Genomic DNA, 20,691 nt, shown 5'->3' with positions numbered 1-20,691 from the left:
AGTAAAACTATACCTCTCTCACTGAGGGTTACCATATGGACAACTTAGCGAATTTCCATTTCAGTGGTTAAGAAGGTAAATTTAGAAACAGATTGATGAACAGATGGTCAGAGGAGTGTATTACAATAGTTCCAATATTTTGGGGATAAAAACAATTCACTTCCAGACATTAAAACTATAGTCAATATTCACAACCTTTCTAGCTATCCTATCATACCTCTAGCTATGGAATTTGAAAAATATTCTAGTTTCAAGAATGTACCTCCCTCTGAGTATTTCATCTCAAACATCCTTACGTGGTGATATTCCACAGCGCTACACCTCAGACATCATACTGTGGTGCATCGTCGCTAGCCAAGGTTCCAATATGGTAACCATATCCATACCATGGTAGATCAATCAGGTATTTCTGTGCTTCGGGTCTGTGAATGTCACTGGATATGACAGCAAGCTACTGCATCCAATCAAAACCAAGTTGCTAAAATTTTAACACTCTTCCTAAATATCATGACAATAGGAGCACACGATTAGAATGGACTGATAAATAAGCGATTTCCCACAGCCAGTCCGTGTTTGTATGAATAATTCCTTTCCCTCAAATACACCTGTAATGGTGTCTCTGTGGTACGTACTCAACCTTTTGATCCTAAACTTAAAAAGTATCCTTTTGAAGTCACCTGCCTCCACCATTTCAGCCAATCTACAAGGCATTACTATTACATGCAACTGATTAGTTGGCATTACATGTTAAGGGAGGCAACTCATGAAATCCAAAAGATATCACTAGGACAAAGCACTGAAATGCCGGATTTATCTGCCAGGGTGTAGATTGGGTTAACATATCACAACCTTGGTTAGCAAAGATGAGTGTTGTGATATTCAACAGAATTAAATCTCAGACAGTGTGTGGCGATATTCCATAATATTACACATCAAACATTATTATCTGGCAATATTTCAAAGTATTTCATCTAAAACATCAGTATGTGCTGATATCCCACAGAATGGGAAACCTAGCATCATTATTTGGTGATATTCCACGGCATGGAAAATCAAGCATCAGTATATGCTGATATCCCAAGGTATGGAAAATCTAGCATCATTATTTGGTGATATTCCACGGCATGGAAAATCAAGCATCAGTATGTACTGATATCCCACAGAATGGGAAATCTAGTATCATTATTATGTGATATTCCACAGCATGGAAAATAAAGCATCAATATATGCTGATATCCCACAGAATGGGAAATTTAGCATCATTATCATGATTTGGTTATCTTACACAGCATATGAAATCAAGCATCATTTTGTGCTGAATTACATAATATTTGAAATCTCGTGTTTATAATAGTGCTTGTTATCCATATTCTTATACTAATAATTTAAACAATAGCTGATTCCATTTAATTCATTCTCCGTGGAAACAAAATACTCCAATCATATGAAAACTAAACTTTTTTTTGTACCAAGGATAAAGTATGTACTACAAAACATTCCTTTTCTCATCAATTGGCTTTGGCAAGAAAGGATCTTGCATTGCATGCAGGATCAAGCACACCCAAGAATTTATTGTTCCCATTTAAAGAAATGTGCATTGTAAATATCAAACACAATTTCCTCTTGACTAGGTACAACAAAAATAAATAATTCTTTAGATCCTTTCAAATGAAGTGCATTATTAATGTGCAAACCTTGTACAAACACACTATCACTTGTACAATAACATTTGTATGTCCCCCATTTCTTGCCCTGATGATCAATGGATTCAACAAAATGTAGTGTTCAAGTCCTATTAAAGAATACAGTGAAATTTTGTCTTTGGGAAGCATTCTGATTACAAGGTTTGCCCAATTCCACAATGGTCTTATTCAGAAGAAAGAGACCATATAAAAACCAAATCACTGATTGGTATAGACATAATTTTCTTTGTCAACATCTCTATTTGGTCATATCTAGAATAGAAAAAAAAACAGGTACCAACCGAATCACTGACTGGTAAAGACCTAATTTTCCGTGTCAACATCTCTATTTGGTCGTAGTACCATTTTCGGTTTTTGTCTTCTGCCTCTATTTCCTGAACCAGATTGATCCTGCAAAATAGAATAACAGAAATAACCTTTACCCTAAATGGCTTAATGCCTTGCCTGGCATCATTTACCTTTCTAATAAATTTACATTTTTTAAAAACTTACCTTTCTAATAAATAACCTAACATTCTTGTCTTACTTGTGACAAATACTGCAGAAGTCATTGTGACCTTAACCTGGCACATTAAATCCATCACCTTTGTGATTTTTTAAAATTTTGTTAAAACAAGATGAAAATATTTCATAGGATGATAGGTCAAGGTCACTTCAAAACATTTCTGAGCAAGTGATTCATAGTAACCTTGACATCTAACCATGTGACCCTCATGTTCCCTGCTGAAAAACAGGGACATTCCTTTTGTGGGGGAGTAATATTGGACACTCAAACGAGTATCAGTTGAATATACAATCTATATTTTCATGCTCAGTGATTATGGTTTATATTGTTATAGGATCCTGACATTTTCCAAGATTAAACCAAGGGGCCAAATCCCTGGGAGTAAGAATGGTCCTAATAGATTAAGTTAATTCTAGGGGTCTAGACCCTGGGAGTAGGAATGGTCTCAACAGACAAATGTCAGTTCAAAAGGCGAAGTCTATGGGAGTAGGAATGGTCCCAATAAACCCATGTCAGTTCAAGGGGCCAGATCTCCATTAGACTAATGCCTAGTTGTACTAGAAACATTGTTTTCCATTGGTTATTTGCTTGCGCATGAGCAGAAGGGTAAAAGTTGGATTTTTGTGTTTGTTTGTATTTTTGTTTTTGTTTTGTTTTTTTGGGTTTTTTTTGTTTTTTTTTGTAAAATGGAGATCACTCTTTATTCGAAAAGCCCACCTTATCCTAGTTTTTGCAAAGGTTCACCTGTCTGTATGCAGTTCAGACCAGTCTGCCTTAGATCTGAGGCCAAAAGGTCTAAAAATTCTGACACAAAATCAGATTCCGACCAGAAGCAAATTTTGGGTGAAGAAAAAAAAACAGGTCCAAAAAATCAGGTTTTTCCTCTGTATTTTGTAGTGCGACTAGAACATCCAGCTATATCTTCTTTTTTTTTGTAATAACACCCAATTTGGTGTATCTTAAATGACCTTGATGCTGCAGAGCTCGGAAGTAGGGTACAGCCTCATCATGCCTACAGGTGGGATTAGGGATGAATGAGTTAAGTGTACATATAATTATACTGTGAAGGACTATACACTTGGGCAAAGTTTCTTTGGGTAGTAAAGAGCCCCCTGGGGCATCACACATAGGTATCAATCAGACATATTGGCATGGTTGATACCAATGGACTATTTGTAGGTGTGATGTCACCTGCTCATTAAAATATGCAATCTGCTGCATACAAATCTGTCTGTATACAAATCTGTCCAGAACAGCACACAGTTTAGACAATACTGGCATCTGGTAGCAGTGCTATGTATACACGAAATAAAAAAATGGCCACATGACATAGGAGTGTGTCATTAAACATTGTAATCATGCAAAATTTTAAAGAAGAAATTCTTTCATGATCAGTGTGACATATAAGCAGCATTAAGATTGATACATTGGCTAGGAATACTACAGCTTGGCAACTTGTAATAATTAATCTGGTCTGTTGGTGGTATGAACTGAGTTTTTATTAGGGGCTCACTTGTTTAACAGTTCAAGCCAGAGATGAGTTTTAATAATAACCCGAGGTCACAGTGGTAAAGTGACAAGAATGGAGATAAACCATACGATTTTCAAGAAGTTGTGATCCATTTGAAACAGGTGTTATAAAATGATATTTTCCAGAATAGTTATTATTAAAGGTCGCCTAGGAAGAATTTCCTGACTTCTATGGGACCGATAAGAAGTCTGTAGGCAAAGGAGTAATCCTGATTGGCTAATCAAATGAGGGTCCCCCTTATAGAATTAATCAGCCCAAGTTTTTCTGCCAAGGGGGTAAGTCTGAGAGACTGAGAAAATTAATAAGTAATTTTTCTCATAAAACAAACTGTCGAAAGGATAATGAGGTCTGGAACTTTAGAGAACCATATCCAGAGAAAGATGTGGAATTCTCTGACGATAAGTAAGTGATAGCTCAGAAAAAGCACAAGGTTAGTTTCAACTGCATGGAATATACATTCACTTATTTAATTTTGAGATTTTGTTGAATTTAGTCATATTAAATTCATACTTCATTTTTCCTTGAGTTCAGATATAATGAGTGCATGTTTTATGATTCATATTTATAAGATGTCAAACCATATTTCACTGATATAAATGAATTCAGATTTAGAGGTTTGGTATGTAATAGGAATCATGCATTGTAAGATTTCATGTATTTATTCTGACGTAAATTGGATGAATATGTGAACTAACTGTCTTAACTCATTAACTCCAGCTGCCACTATAACTCGTCACAGTTTATCTTCCTCATCTCCCAAGTACCATGATAACATGGCTCAGTTTACCTGTCTTGTATCCTGGGCGCCGAGTCTGAGTGGCAGTATTAGTCCAGGCCTGTATCCTGCATGATAAGTTAAATCGGTGCACCCCATTGGCTGAATTCAAGCCATTTCTGAATTATGCAGACAGTTAAACCAATATAATTTTAGCTTACATTGACAGAGTGGACCTTACTGAGCAAAGGAAAAAACTCTTGACTTCAGTCACTGCAGAAATAGTGGAAATATTTAGATTTGAAAATGATGCAAAATGACAAGAATCAGGCACTGAGAGTAGACTTTTACTTGACAGACTCTGACAGAGAATTCACTGGTGGTTAAGTTTGCAAGGGAGATGACAAGCAGAATTTCTGTATACATAAAATAGAATTAATTCCATGTGTTGATAGTGTTAATTACTCAGTGGGAATTCATAATGGATTTTATTCATGACAAGAGAAGCAAATTGGTAAGTAAATCATTCATTTTACCTTCATACATTGAGTTTTATTTCAGCATGTAGCATGAAATTTATACCATTATGTACGTAATTTTACTGAGAACTGCTGTGCCAAATTTCAGCTTAATTCAATGAACATTAATTAAAAAAAAAAATTTACTGCAAGTAGCTCCCTCTGTAAAAATCTGCAGGCCAAGTGCTTTTCAGCAAGTCTCAGGGATACAGGTACTGGTAAGGCTAACACTGCTCTAGGTGATCCCTCTGCAAGTATGCTGTAGGGGAATGCCTAGCTGTTTGGCTAAGGGTTGAGTTACATGATTTGTATCATTGATGCTGAGGACTGATTTTCTGAAAATCTATGTAAATGAATCGCTAATTATCAAAGTAACATAGTCAGGACAAGGAGTGAAGTTCATTAATTCATGTGTAATTAAGTTGTGAATTATCTTCAACTGATAATAAAGTTAACATGTGGCTTAATTCCGCTGGTAAAATTATAGCCACAGCAGGGTATGATGGTTTATCTAAAGAAGTCTAATTATGTCATGGTACTCAGCAAATAATGTGGTAGCCCCTAACAGGGCATTAATTTATGATAGTATGTTGTTTGTGTATTAAACAAATGATATTAGCTAGTTCTGTTGAATTTCAATAGACAATATCTGAAGAAAAAGAGTGGGAATATTCACTGATCCCAGGAGAAGGAAGATCCTGACATGTGTTTAGTTTGGGTGTTATCTTTTGTACGTAAAGGAAATAGCTCCACACACACCTGATTGCATTGTGGGAAAGACAGCACAGTCCACAACCAAGATTTGTTGACTGAACCAAAGAGGCTAAGAAGGGAGAAAGAGAGAGATCGAAAGATAAGGAAAATGCCAACCAATCACTAGCAGTGATTTGGGAATAACCAGAAGCACTGGTGATACCATCATGCCAGGCAATCTGAGTTCCATCTGTCATTTGATCATATGATGAAATTTGTTCTATCAGTAGCAGAATGGCTAAATGAATTTTGCATAATTTTGACAAAAGTGTCCCAGAACTGCTGCATTCCTTATCAACAGCAATAAATTTACTTCCCAATTTTGTCTTTGTTGATATGCAGGGTTCAATAGTAGTAGGTCTACTTTCCCTTCTCTTTTGCTCAAGTTCACAGCTCTTGTGTGCCAAAATTGTCCCTGAAGTGCAGAATTCCTTATCAGTACTCATACTGGAGAGACAATTCTTCTCACAAAGGTAGCTGTTAATTCACCTGTGATCCCTGGCTCAGTTAGTTCAAGTATGTGGCTCACAGTCATTCCCATCTGACTTCCAGATGAAAAATAGAACAAATCAGTTATCAAGTTTTGTGACAGCAATTTAATTCGGTTCAGAGGGGGTTGTTGTAACAGCAACTTTGCTCAGTTGGGGGGGGGGGGGGTTTGCTCACTCCAAACGAGCTGTTGCAACAGCAATTTTACTCACTTCAGCAATTTTACTCACTTCAGAGGAGAGTTGCTGCAAACCAGTTTCAAAACTGCTTTATAGCACATTCAAATTTTCTTGTGTTTTTGTTATTCATACTATTTACAAAATTCTGTCTTTCATGATTTGATACCACAACAAAGGTATGGGCCTTGTTTACTTTCGGTGTGTCATGAAAATCATACCACAACAAAGGCAGGGAGTAGCAATAAGATTTTCCAGATGGCCACTCTGTGTCAATATGACTTTCTCTTTATGAGACGTAAAAATAACAAGATTTTCAAGATGGCACTGAGGTGGCCATATTGGTTATCAGATTGACATCAGTTTCATTTAGGACCAACTAGACATCATAACAAGTCTTTTAGATATCTCTGTCCACACTCAGAGGGATCAGCAGTAACAAGATTTTCATAACAGCCATTAGGGAAGCCATACTGGAAATCCAAGAGGCAATTACAACCAATTAAACTATGGGATGAATATGTGTGTGCAAGTTTTATTGCAATCTTAAAAAGTTGTTCAAGAGGAGTAGAGATTACAAACCTGTGCAAACCAAATGACAAACATGAACAAGAGATGATGGACATAAGACCATCCCATAAGCTCTTCTTGTCACTGATTACACTGGTCAACAGTGAAATCATTACCGACTTGAAAAGGCCCTAATCTGTAGTATTTTGGTGTGCCGAACACGAATATAACCGTGAAAAATTTGTATTGGCTCTCGTTTTGAAGATATTCATATACCTCATTTTCTATGTTTCACTGTGTAAATTTCTCCAGTAGGACTGCAGCAACATCCGGAATAATGATGTAACATTGCATAATACCATCATGCTCACATCATCCACAGTTGATTGCATCATTTTCTGATGCAATGCAATACTAATGCCATGCGGCTGCTGAAGTAAGTTGACGTCAGCAGTGTACTATACATGTGTAGGCCTATTATACTAATGCCAGGCGGCTGCTGAAGCTGACGTAAGCAGTGTACTATATAAAGCCCAATCAGATAGGTTCAGCATTTAAAATATTTTAGACGTTGTGCGAGACAGTTCAAGCTACTGTTACATAAAACTTATTATTTTATCCATTTACGTACAATAAAGAACAGTAATGCCACGAAAGTGTGTTAATACCGCGGACAATTTTTGCTATATTTGTGGGGAAGTGACATTTGCCAACCAGAAGAAAAGTATCAATTCTCAAGTGAAGAAGGCATATCATCTTTACTTCAGATGCAAGGTTGGTGACCAAGACAAGCCTTGGGCTCTGCATATATGCTGTGCTACATGTACAACACAGCTTTCACAGTGGTTGAATTGCAAAAGGTCATCAATGCCGTTTGCAGTCCCAATGGTGTGGAGAGAGCCAAGCAACCACCTAAATGACTGTTACTTCTGCTTGGTTCCTCCTCTTTCCGGCGGAATAACGAAGCGAAAGAAGTCGAGAATAGTCTACCCAAACATTCCGTCTGCATTGAGACCAGTTCCACATGGTGAGGGACTTCCTATTCCAGAACCTCCAGCAGAATATTCTCTTGATTCATCTGACGAAGACAAAGGTGAGTCGACCTGTTCTTCTCCTGGTCCATCAGCATGCAGTGATCCAGATTTTCACTGTGGTGCATCATCAACCCCACACAGAATAACACAGGAAGAACTAAATGACCTGATTCGTGATTTGGACTTATCAAAGAACAAGGCAGAATTGCTAGGATCAAGACTCCAACAATGGAATCTTCTAGAAGAAGATGTCACAATTACTGCATATCGAAAGCGCCACCAGCAATTGGAGCCTTTCTTCAGAAAGGAAAGTAATCTGATATTCTGTTCCGATATTGAGGGCCTCATGAATGCTTTAAAAATCACTCATGACCCACAAGAATGGAGACTATTTGTGGACTCTTCGAAACTGAGTCTCAAGGCTGTGCTTTTGCACAATGGAAACATTCTTCCATCTATTCCAGTAGCGTATGCTGTCCACATGAAAGAGACATACGATAACTTAAGGCAGCTACTGAATTCCATTGAGTATAACAAGTACAGTTGGCACCTCTGTGGTGATTTGAAGGTAGTTGCCCTTTTAATGGGACTGCAGCAAGGATATACAAAATACATGTGTTTCTTATGCGAGTGGGATAGCCGAGCAAGGGAAATGCACTACATGAGGAAGGAATGGACTCACAGGCAGAATGTAGCCATTGGAGAGAAGAATATCCAACACCCAGCTCTGGTTGAGGCTCAGAAAATCTTGCTACCACCCCTTCACTTTGCCAGCATTCCGATACCTGCATGAAAAATTCCCTCGACTCAGCGAAGCAAAGATTAAAGAGGGAGTTTTTGTGGGTCCTCAGATTCGAGAGCTTTTCAAAGATGACCGGTTCAACAACTTGCTGGAAGGTGACGCGAAACAAGCATGGAATGCTTTTCGCCTAGTTTCTACAAGCTTCCTCGGAAATGTTAGGGCAGAAAACTATAAGGAACTAGTAGAAGACATGTTGATGAAGTATAAGAAACTTGGCTGCAATATGTCTCTAAAGATTCACTTCCTTCATTCCCATTTGGATTTCTTTCCTAGCAACTGTGGTATTGTTAGTGATGAACACGGCGAACGTTTTCATCAAGATATCGCAACAATGGAACAAAGATACCAGGGAAAATGGTCCACTACAATGCTGGCTGACTACTGCTGGACACTCCTCAGAGATGCTCCCGAACAGCTGTACAAGAGACAGGCGATGAAATCTAAGATGTAGTCAATGACTTGATTTTTTATAGGTAGGCTATTACAGTTGACCTTTTACTATTGGAATGCATTTCGTTATGTAAACATTAATTTCTTGCAGATTACAAAAAAACTAGAGCCAATTTTGCAATTTGACTGTCATATTCGTGTTCAGCACATAAAAATTGATAAGAATTGACTAATTTTATTTCAGTAACATGACTTTTGTAAAAATTTGTTGTCCAGTGTTAGTAGACCAGGAAAATGAAAAGCAATAGTAATTTAAACATAAACATGTATCAATAAAATTAACTGTGTATCTTCAAAAAATATCATTAATCAAGATTTGGATACATGTATTGTCATACATATGTTGGAAGTGAACTACCCATAACAAGCCCAACGGACAACTAAACAAACACCAAATATTTTAAACTGCCAAATTTGTTATTTTAATTGAAATGAATTATCATCTGACAATTTTTATTGCCTTTTGACACTTTGGTGAGTGATTAGAAGTTGTTAATTACATATGCATGTACTAAAGAAAACTCGTAAACGGATTGGTTAATTTTGCTTTAAAGCAAATAGACATGCCCTTGGCCAATGGGTCAAGATTTTGGGAATATAAGACTAAACCATGCAGGATTCTCCACTCAAAAAGTGCAATAATGTATTTCAAATAACATACCTCATCATCAATGTAACTCAAACAACAACATACCTCATCAACAATGTATCGCAACAACAATATATATCTCAAATTTTTAAGAACACATTTTCTCTGATTCTTACAGCAACTCAATAGCCACGATCAACAACCTGTATGCAAGGATAGGAACAAACAAACATCTGGATTAATGGGATTACAATGAAAAAGCCCATGTGAGATTAAGTGATGCTGAATGTAATCCTACCTCTCTTGCTGAAACTGCTGTATAAGAGTATGGATCTCTTTTGCTTCATCTCTGTGCTTTGCAACGCTATCATGAGAAGGCTCTGGGCTCTGTGACTTTTGGCGCCCTCTGTTGTTACCATTGGCAATACCTGGTTTATAGCCATCATTTTCACCTTGTGAATCATTCTGATCAGAGCTTTCCTCTGGAAAAAAATGGAGACTCGTCTTTAAATTTTGCAGAAAAATTATACAATGCTCCCTATGCTTGACCAATCAACTAACAGATAATAATTCTTTAAAAAATTCAACACAATAATTTCTACAAATCTAAGTTTCCATTTAAGATAGTGACCTGCTTTTGATTAGGCTTAAAGAAACTGAGTAGTCTCCATTACTGTATGCAATCAATCTAAATGTGAAAGCTTCAACCCTCCCATAATACAAATGGAATGCAGAGCATTAACCAGATATTGGACAATCACTGTCAGTAATTATATTGATCCCTAATTGAATACAAATGTAATCATCAATAATTGAATACAATAGTAATCATCAGTAATTCAATACAATTGTAATCATCAGTAATTGTATACAATTGTAACATTAAGTAATTGAATGCAATAGTAAACATTAGTAATTGAATACAATTATAATCATCAGTAATTGATGATAATTGTAACCATATGTAATTGCTAAATAATTTTGCAAATAATCACAACAAATTGTAATCAGACATTGTTTTAATTACAAGTACCATTTATAAATGCATTATGTCCAGTTCAAATGCAAACAAAATAGACGCCAATATACTGTTACATAATGCACAAGAAAACCAGGTTCTGTGTTTGTTCTACTAATAATTACAATTTCTAACAAACTGCATTATAGACCCTGATCTGCTGGTGCAATATATGATGGCAGATCAGGTTCTCTGCAGTCTGCAGTTGAATATAACATAAAGTGATTATACATGGTAAGTGTCTTTAAATCAATTACTCTTGAAATTAACTTGTAACCATGAATACTAAAATTTCAACATCATTTTTCATTAACATATGCCTAAAAAACATGCATAAATTTAAAATTCTTTCAAAATTTAATGAAAAACAGGTATGTAGTTAAATTTATAGATTTGTGTTGCATTTTATAGACAAATGGAACTACTATAATTTTACAAAATGGTTTCATATACCTTGTTTTCAATTTAGTAAATACTGTGTTACTATAAAACACATGGCTGCTCAAGTCAATAATGGCAAATTTCAGTCCATGTACAATCTACATTATACACAATAAAAAAAAATTTAACTGTATTTGCACTCAATTTTTTTCTATTTATCTTTCTTGGTGTCAACAGCACTTTAGCACATTGTTGGCTTTATTATTCTACAGAAATGGCAGTTAAGTACCCTTCCCAAGGACACAGTGAGCGGCTGTAGATCCACTATTTTGCAGCCAAGTCTAATACAATTGCCCAAGTTTTAGGTGTGAGATCAAAACTTAAGTACTTGTTTAAATTCTGACAATAATACTGAAATAAAACTTAGTGAATACCAATAACATTTTTGTGGTAACCTCTAATATAGCCAACAAAAGCCCAAGAATGAATGAAAATAATGAGTAGTTTGACAGATAATGAAATTTAAAAAATCTGTAATGGGAGTCTATGGCTATGAAAGTTCTTCCTCAAAATGTAAAATACTTATAGTTGTGAGGACATGTCATTCTTTCAATGCATAATAATTGTGATAATACCTATATTAAACTCATTCTTATAATGCATAATATACTGAAATATTTTTTGCTTTTATTGAAAGAAATATAAGATAATTATATTTCATAAAGTAATGTAACTAAATTAATTACTTGGCCTCAACTGTTTAAGTTACTAAAATTTATTTAAAAATACAATTAAAAGTAATTGATGCCAGGTCTGGCAGTGAGATGATTTTGCCACATTTCAATTATCAAAAGCACGACTACCTCAAGAAGCATGCTCAGAACCTGGACATGTTTATATATATTCTGTTCAAACTGTAACTTGAATCTGAATTCTGACTTTTGATTGGTCTTTAACTTTATCACAGCCAATCAAATATGAGAATTCAGACAATGATCCCTGCGAGAGTATATGAGGATTATATCAACTCAAAGTCTGGGAATTCAAGATCAGTTAGCTTACTGTACAACAATATTCAGATCCTTTCTACAATATAATATAATATAAAGTGAACTTCACAGCATTATCCAGAAATTGCAAATGATCAATCCATAGTATATCACAATCAAGAGCACCTATTTGTAATCCGAATTAGTGAACTATAACAAATCCTTATTTAAGTAAACATATATATAGTCTGTCTGTCTGTCTGTCTCTCTCTCTCTCTCTCTCTCTCTCTCTCTCTCTATATATATATATATATATATATGCAGACATTGATTCAGTCCATTATACATTGATCAGCCTACACATCTGACAGTCCTTGGAATTTCCTTACAATAACCTACACATCTGACAGTCCATGGAATTTCCTTACAATAACCCACACATCTGACAGTCCTTGAAGCTTCCTTACAATAACCCACACATCTGACAGTCCTTGAAGCTTCATTACTATAACCTACACATCTGACAGTTCTTGGAATTTTCTTACAATAACCCACACATCTGACAGTCCTTGAAGCTTCCTTACAATAACCCACACATCTGACAGTCCTTGAAGCTTCCTTACAATAACCTACACATACGACAGCCCTTGGAATTTCCTTACAATATCCTACACATCTAACAGTCCTTGGAATTTCCTTACAATATCCTACACATCTAACAGTCCTTGGAATTTCCTTACAATAACCTACACATCTGACAGTCCTTGGAATTTCCTTACAATAACCTACACCTCTGACAGTCCTTGTAATTTCCTTACAATAACCTACACATCTGACAGTCCTTGGAATTTCCTTACAATATCCTACACATCTAACAGTCCTTGGAATTTACTCACAATAACCTATACATCTGACAGTCCTTGGAATTTCCTTACAATAACCTACACATCTGACAGTCCATGGAATTTCCTTACAATAACCTACACATATGACAGTCCTTGGAATTTCCTTACAATAACCTACACATCTGACAGTCCTTGAAGTTCACTTAAATAGCCAACACCTCTGACAGTCCTTGGAGTTTTCTTACAATATCGTAATAATTCTTATGAACTGACAAAGTTTTCTACAGTGTGATTGGATAAAAATGGTCATATGATACTGACCTCCCATTTGTTTTACACATCAGTAAATTCGGGGGACTACTTTCCCAGTTTCTGGGGGATTTTATGTGAAGCTTTATCAATACCAAAACCTTACACCATAGCAATAACAAGCACACACCCATCCCCAGTGATTTCCAAACAAAATCTGCAAACCCTGATTAAAATCACCAATTAAGTTAAAACAATGTAATCACATTATCCTTCCTACAATCCAATAATCACTCCTTTAACCAAACAAAGCATATAGCAGGCTTTACAAGTCACTCTACCTTCATAAAGTATTCAATTTTGCTTTGGGAATATGTTCCACAAGCTATTATCAGAGGTCAGGGTTAAATTACAAGCAGGAGATCTCCTAAAAGAGGTCACAATTTAGGCTTTGAAAGACTGAATAACACTGAAAGCAATGACAATGAATGCTAAAACAACTAGCGTCCCTTCACAAGCTTAATGTTGGAAGAAAAAAAAAACATAGCATGGTTCCCAAAAAATGTATATAGAGTAACAAAATGTCCTTAGATCTCTGCCATGACCCAACAGGACACTCTCAGAGTTGACAACTCATGGCTAACCAAAATGGGCTAGGTAATCTGGTGCAGTGAAGTTAGCTAAAGAAAGAAAACCTGTAGCAACATTTTATCAAATGCTTTGTTGATGAAATCTGCTGAGATGATGACAGAAAGAAAAAACTGGAACTATATGGATTAAATGTTTATGGTTGGGTATTTATTGAAGTGTAAATTGATCACTCACAAAATTAACATAAAATCCTTTTGGATTTTCTGTACTTTGTGAGTGATTAGGCATAACTTACACATTGATAATATCCAACCTCAATCATTTAAACCTATACACATCTGATAATCCTTGGAGTTTCAATACAATAGCCAAGCTTTATTGTCATTTCAAGGTAAACTCTTCAAAATACCAATATGAAGATAATTCCCCATCTTTTCATGCAATTTATATTTTTAAATAATAGCTAAAATGCAGCTATAATAAAACATTTTGCTAAAATGTTACAGTTTATAAATGACTTGTAAAAGAAAAGCCCATTGTCTCATCTTTGTGTATAAAAAAATACAAGAATGGATATGATGTCAGGCAGCACCAACTGCTGTCAAAACGGGGTTTATGCCAGGCCTGCACAATTGTAGACTGCTACATGCCAAGTCATTCATTCCTCTAATTTAATCATCATTTTTAGTACATATAATTCAAAACTATTGCATGCCTTTCCAGAGTCTGGCATGCTAAATGTTTCTGACACCTCTTCTCTTCTAAGGAATAATTGTTTTTGGAAATGTACAAGTGTTGTAAACACGTACATTAACAAGGAAGTTTTCCTAGGCCAAATATCAACTTGCAGCTTCCCCAAAAAGAGAGCATTAAAAAGACTAACATAAAATCTTGGCTTTGTTTCATACCTGAACTTTTGTTTGTGATAGAATCAATTAAGGGTGGAAAAAAAACTGATAAAACTTTCAGTTTAACTGCTCCTTAATATCCCATTAATTCTATGTGCTGAAGATCCAGTCAAGATATCTAGCACACACCAACAGCTGGATTATAACAAGCAAACAAACAGAGTCAACATCAACATGCTTAGATCCCTGGAACATTGACCGTTTTGAGTGTAAAAAGTAAAGAACTTAACTAAGTACTCTCAATTCACGATTAATTTTTGGATACCAATTTTCATTATTTTGAGCTTGTTACAAAAACAAAAATCTAAAGACTCAACTTATCTGGGCAATAAAATTAAATATTTTAAAACTGGGTGGCTGAGTGGTCTAAAGCACTTGCCTTTACTGACCAGTGCCATCTCACCTATGTCTACATGGGTTCGAGACTCTGGCTCAGCCAATGTGGGTATGTGAGAAAGCTTGCCAGTAGCTTCACATGGGTCAATGGTTCTTAATGGGGTTTTCCTGGGTACTTCCTCCACCAGTTATACTGGCCATCATGTATAGCCTATCTTGTGCTGAAAAATGGCAATAAACCCACAAAAACGACAAATACCCCAAAAATATTCAAGCTGACAAAAAATACACTCACTGCAGGAATGACAACACACAAACAACACATGAAATAAACTCAAAAATAAAAGCTTAACTGTTTATAAACAAATTTTAAAAAAATATTAAATGTCTACATATCATCTAAAAATAAAATGATTCTGTCTGCACATTATTGTACAATGCCATAGTATGCCATAATGACAGTGGATTTCCCTACAATAACATAGTATGCCATAATGACAGTGGAAAAAAAAGAAAGTCGGATGATAATCAAAGTAAAAGAATAAGTGTACCTTTTGCTAATCTTGTTAATATTTTTTAAGTCTGTTAACTTTAAGTTTGACATTGACTACATAGAGATACACCTAATTTCAGCTGAAATATATTAGCATCATAGTTTTCACTTCTTAAACTTCAGTTGAAATATATTACCATTGTAGTTTTCACTTCTAACTTCAGCTGAAAATATGTTACCATGCTAGTTTTCACTTGGTTCATAGGTAACTGACAATTAATCAGCTTATCAATGCAGTTAGTAACATGGCTAAATTTCTTTTTAATCCTGATTTAATTGCTATTTTTACATTTCAAACTTAGTACTTGTCTGATTTCTCTGCTGACAAGTATAGACACACATCCCAAATCAATTGCATTTTCCGATTTCTAAAATGACAATCTTAGCCTGCCAAGAGAAGCAGAACGAGTTGTCAAGCTAAACCCCTGGCACCACATTTATGGGTCCAGTTGTATTTCTGAGCTCGGTAGCATCAAATCATTTAAGTGAGTGCTATTAGAGAAAAGCAGACAGATGTAGCTCTACAATGATACCAAATAATCTGGACTTTCTACCCACATTACAAAACACTGGGAATTTTTTTTTCGAGACCTGACATTTTTTTATACACCAAATATTCAATCACTGTTGGAACTGGATTCTGAGTCCGACTTTTTGCCCTGAGATTTAAGGCTGGCCAGTCTGAGCTGCACACAGCAGACAGGTGAACGTTTGCAAAAGTTGGAAAAGTTGCCGATTTGGAGTAAAAAGTGGCCAGAACAGGAAAATGGTGGGTCCAATAAGCCAAAAATAAAAAAACCAAACCCTCAAATTTTTACCCTTCTGCAAATGTGAGAGCAAAATAGCCAAAGAAAAACAATGCTTCTAACGAAAATGGGCATCAGGCTTAATGATATCTCTTGGAGGCAGATATATTTGGATGTATTAAGAAGCAACCCCCAAAATGTGTTTCCTACTCCCATTTCAGGCACAAATATAAAAATCTCCTGTGGTTAACAAGTTAATGGGTGAATTTTGATTATGTCACCGAATCTGAATATTCCTTGCCTATTTGATCATCTGTGCATCAATAATTACAAAATTAAACATTCGTTGACAATAGAGACCGACCGAAATTTGGTTTCGGTTTCGGCGCCGAAAGTTGGCAAATGTCCTCTTTCTGCATAGTTTCTGTTTCGGCTGAAGCCAAAAAGTTAGCTTTCGGTTTGCTTTCGGTTTCAGCAGAAACTGATATTGACTTTTGGTCATCAGCCGAAAATCTGTTGTAACTTTCAGAATGCAACGCTAGTGCTGCAACTATTACTCTGCTTGTCGGCTGGTCAGTCGGCGCAAGGCAATTCTAGGCACTGTTGCATTTCAGTCTACTCGCGTGTTGAATACAGAGATTTCGAAGTTGGACAATGTTGATAATTTCTGTTAGTTAAACTGTAGCGAGTTAATCTGTGTGAAGTAGAAAATTTAAGTTAATAATAAATGGATTAGTTAATCACCGCAAAGAATGTCGAAAAATGCAGTGTGGGATTACATCACAAAAATCAGCGATAAACCAAGACTTCAGACAGTTTCAGACTTGAAAGGTCATCTGGCCAGCTGCCACACGGAGCTCCACGATACGTATCTCAAGAGGTCCATGAACAACGGAGCAGAGCATGCCTCGAAAAAGATGATGATGGAAGAGAAAGCGACTAAACATGCCGTACTGAATTTTGTGCAGTCGTCCTTGACATCAATGGTCAAGAGCAGAATGGTCTGGCCAGATGACCACATTGCAGTTCAGAGAATTGATAAGTGCACCATGGACCCCTGATCGTTGTCAACATGTTACCTGCTCAGTTGTTGAAGTGTAGCATTGCATCATGACCCAGGCCTATTTAATAAATCTCTAGTTCGGCAACTTTGGTTTATCTTTCGGTTTCGGTTTCGGCCGAAGGTGTAGTTAAACTTTTGGTTTCGGCTTCGGTTTCAGCCAAAAGTCAATTATAACTTTCGGTCTGGTTTCGTTTTCGGCCGAAACCAGAAATTTAGTTTCGGTCAGCCTCTACTTGTAAGAAATTTCCAAAACCCTTGTTTATGAAAATATTTTAGATTTATATTTACAATGACAACGTGTACTTCTCTTTCATCGTGGGAATTCTCAAGAGTCGCAAAGGTGTAAAAGTATACGTCTTTGATTTGTATTGCCATAAATCCAGTGTTTCACATCGGAGCCAAAGAGCTGGGAATACTATGTCCCCTTCCTGCCAAATCTAGGGGGCACCATTTTTGAGGGACAAATGAAAATAATAGCATCTAATGTACTAATGCTTCTCTAAAAATGAGAGACAGTGAAATGAGCTGCACCATGGAATTTTCCGTTCAGATTTTGCTCTCCTTTAATTTTAGTGCACACTCATCATCTACCAGAATAAATACCAATGTTTTCTGAATTACTTTTTCTTCCAAACTAATAGATCTTTAATTACATGAAAAATTTAAAAATGCATAAATTTTGTCACTTTTTCAATCTCAAAATAAATTAAATCTTCCTCATCGTGATTTTAACCTAAAATTTACATTACACTAATGGCCATCAAACACTTCACATTGCAACTCAATCAGCTATCACAAACACTGCTAGATATTCCTTGTCATCTTAGTTTAATCACCTTTGGACATTGCTAGTGCCAACAGAGACAAGAGCATATTACAGCCAGAGATGGCTCATTACACCCACTGATGGCATTAATGAAACATGGAAGGCATATTGTTCTGGGATTTTTTGGTGGGCGATGAAAAAGCAAGCCCAGGGTCAAGGTTTGGGGGACATGAGACCCAAAACTGCAGGCTAGTGCTCGTTGTGCTGTGACACTGATACAATAAAACTATCCCAATTTTTCTCCATATGGGGAAAAAGGCTGATTCAAGGAGAATGCTCTAAGCAGAAAGACTTAAATGTAGAACCGTCTGCAAACTACACAGCTTCTGATCTGCCATCACATAATGTGCTGAAAGATCTAGTTCTATGCAGTTTTTTTTATAAGTAAACAAACACAAATCCTAAATGTGCTGACACACTATGCAATGCCAAAATTAGGTCTATGTTGTTAGCAATGGGACTCAACGTATAACTGAGTAAATATGGTACTCACATAAATGTACTTGGAAGATTTACCATAAGTTATTGTAACTAGCACCCTTTTATCTCTTTGGTATGTTACTTAAATTTATGTCTAAAAGATAATGATATATCAGAATACCGATCATGCACGTAAGTAAAAATAATGTTCAAAAATGCATATTTGATTTGATATTTTTTAAAGTCTTTGAAAATACAGAGACTACATTCTTGTCATTCTAAATTATATGGGGTTTTTAAAAATAAATGACAAGATTTTGCAAGACCACATTAAAGTTATGAATTACATGATCTATCTGACCAAATGTAGTTGACAGATGGCACATTACACCCACAGACAGTATACTATACCCACTGATGGCATATTACACCCACTGATGGCACATTACACCCACAGATGGTATACTACACCCACAGCTGGCACATTACACCCACTGATGACACATTACACCCACAGATGGTATACTATACCCACTGATGGCATATTACAGCCACAGATGGCTCATTACACCCACTGATGGCATACACCCACTGATGGCACATTACACCCACAGATGGCACATTACACTCACAGACAGTATACTATACCCACTGATGGCGTATTACACCCACTGACAGCACATTACACCCACAGATGGTATACTACACCCACAGCTGGCACATTAAACCCACTGATGGCTCATTACAACCACTGATGACCATATATTATCTACTGAGAAATAACTGGTATAAGTTGTGTTTGCAAGAGTTTGCCATACATTACAGCAGGTCAAAAAGGGCAATAACTCTAACAATTATCACAGGATCAAAGTAATTAGTTTATATATGTGCATATTCTGGTAATTACTTTAGCATTTCCCGAGTTTCATGATAGTCCCAATTCTTATTAACTGACAGTATGACATGAAGGATGAAATCCATCCAAGCTATAAACTACTATTTTTTTTAAAGATCTGCTGTAGATGCAATTATCACTGTTTATCCCCTAAAACCAGAATCTACTAGGTGAACAACACAGGCGTGGGTAACCTTGAAGTGATAGATGGCAACTATCAGAAGAACATCTCTTGCACCAGTTATTAGCCTGATTAGCAAATGCAGTCACCTCTAACAATTCCCATGCCAAATCACATGTATAATACACAGCTTACCATTCAAGGGAATTATTTGTTTGTTTGGTCCATTCAACTATGCTTTCTTAACAGGCCTTTTGTTGAAGCTAGGATGCATAAAGCATGGTCATGAGCTAAACACAAGTAGAAGCTAAACACAAATATTAAAACAATATTAAATATAGGTCACAGTGACCTTTGTTTATCAAGGTTTCATTCCAAATGATATGTATCAAATTATTAAGTTTTGTGATTTTAATATAGTGTCCAATAACTGATCTTTGAACATAATATTTTAACAAAGTCACTGAAATGGGTCAAAGGGACCTTCATTGTCAGTAATGGTGCAGTGTTTATCAGGCTGAATGACATCACCAATTTCATGATTTTAAATAGGACATATACAGCATTGCCAAAACTTGTTTGGTCATAAGCTGAAAACTTTACCAAATCCTGTCGTTTGTTTTAAACAAATCCAGTCAAAAAAACCTATATCATTATGACAACTCTGACATGAACATCATCCGAGTTGGCATGAACAGTATCTGAGTTGGCATGAACAGTACCTGAGAAATGAACATCAAACACAAAATTTACCCAAGTCAGTGAAACATAACGACCTAATTCTGCAAAGCATCCTCTCTCATGAAGTTTCATGACTCAGGAAACAACGGTGTGTACATACCAGTAGTAAGCTAAAAACCAATGTTATCAAGAACTAAATGCAAACAACTTAACATAAACCAGTAAAATGTAAAATGTAGGTCACAGTGACCATTTTGGTCTCCTGGGTTGGCTATGGAAAAAAAATGTTTTTTT

At 36.1% G+C, this 20,691-nt stretch overlaps 1 protein-coding gene across 5 annotated transcripts in view; it reads right to left on the bottom strand.

Moving 5' to 3' along the window:
* Nucleotides 1-20,691, bottom strand: part of LOC149795994 (uncharacterized) — a 202,870-nt gene that overhangs the window by 91,557 nt on the left and 90,622 nt on the right. For all 5 annotated transcript variants that reach the window (XR_016422472.1, XR_016422473.1, XR_016422471.1 and 2 more), the window contains 2 exons: nt 10,074-10,257; nt 1,985-2,093 (listed from right to left, as the gene is read on the bottom strand). Coding sequence is in view for 2 of the 5 variants with exons in the window: in XM_089965910.1 (XP_089822036.1) it covers nt 1,985-2,093; nt 10,074-10,257 (293 nt within the window). In the remaining 3 variants the exon portion in view is untranslated. The remainder of the gene's footprint in view (nt 1-1,984; nt 2,094-10,073; nt 10,258-20,691) is intronic.

This window comes from Sinohyriopsis cumingii, chromosome 7 (assembly GCF_028554795.1).
Source record: "Sinohyriopsis cumingii isolate HCF-2022 chromosome 7, ASM2855479v2, whole genome shotgun sequence".
Taxonomy (NCBI): Eukaryota; Metazoa; Mollusca; class Bivalvia; order Unionida; family Unionidae; genus Sinohyriopsis; species Sinohyriopsis cumingii.
Note: the sequence above shows the minus strand (reverse complement) of the source record. Positions and strands in the feature narration are given on the sequence as shown.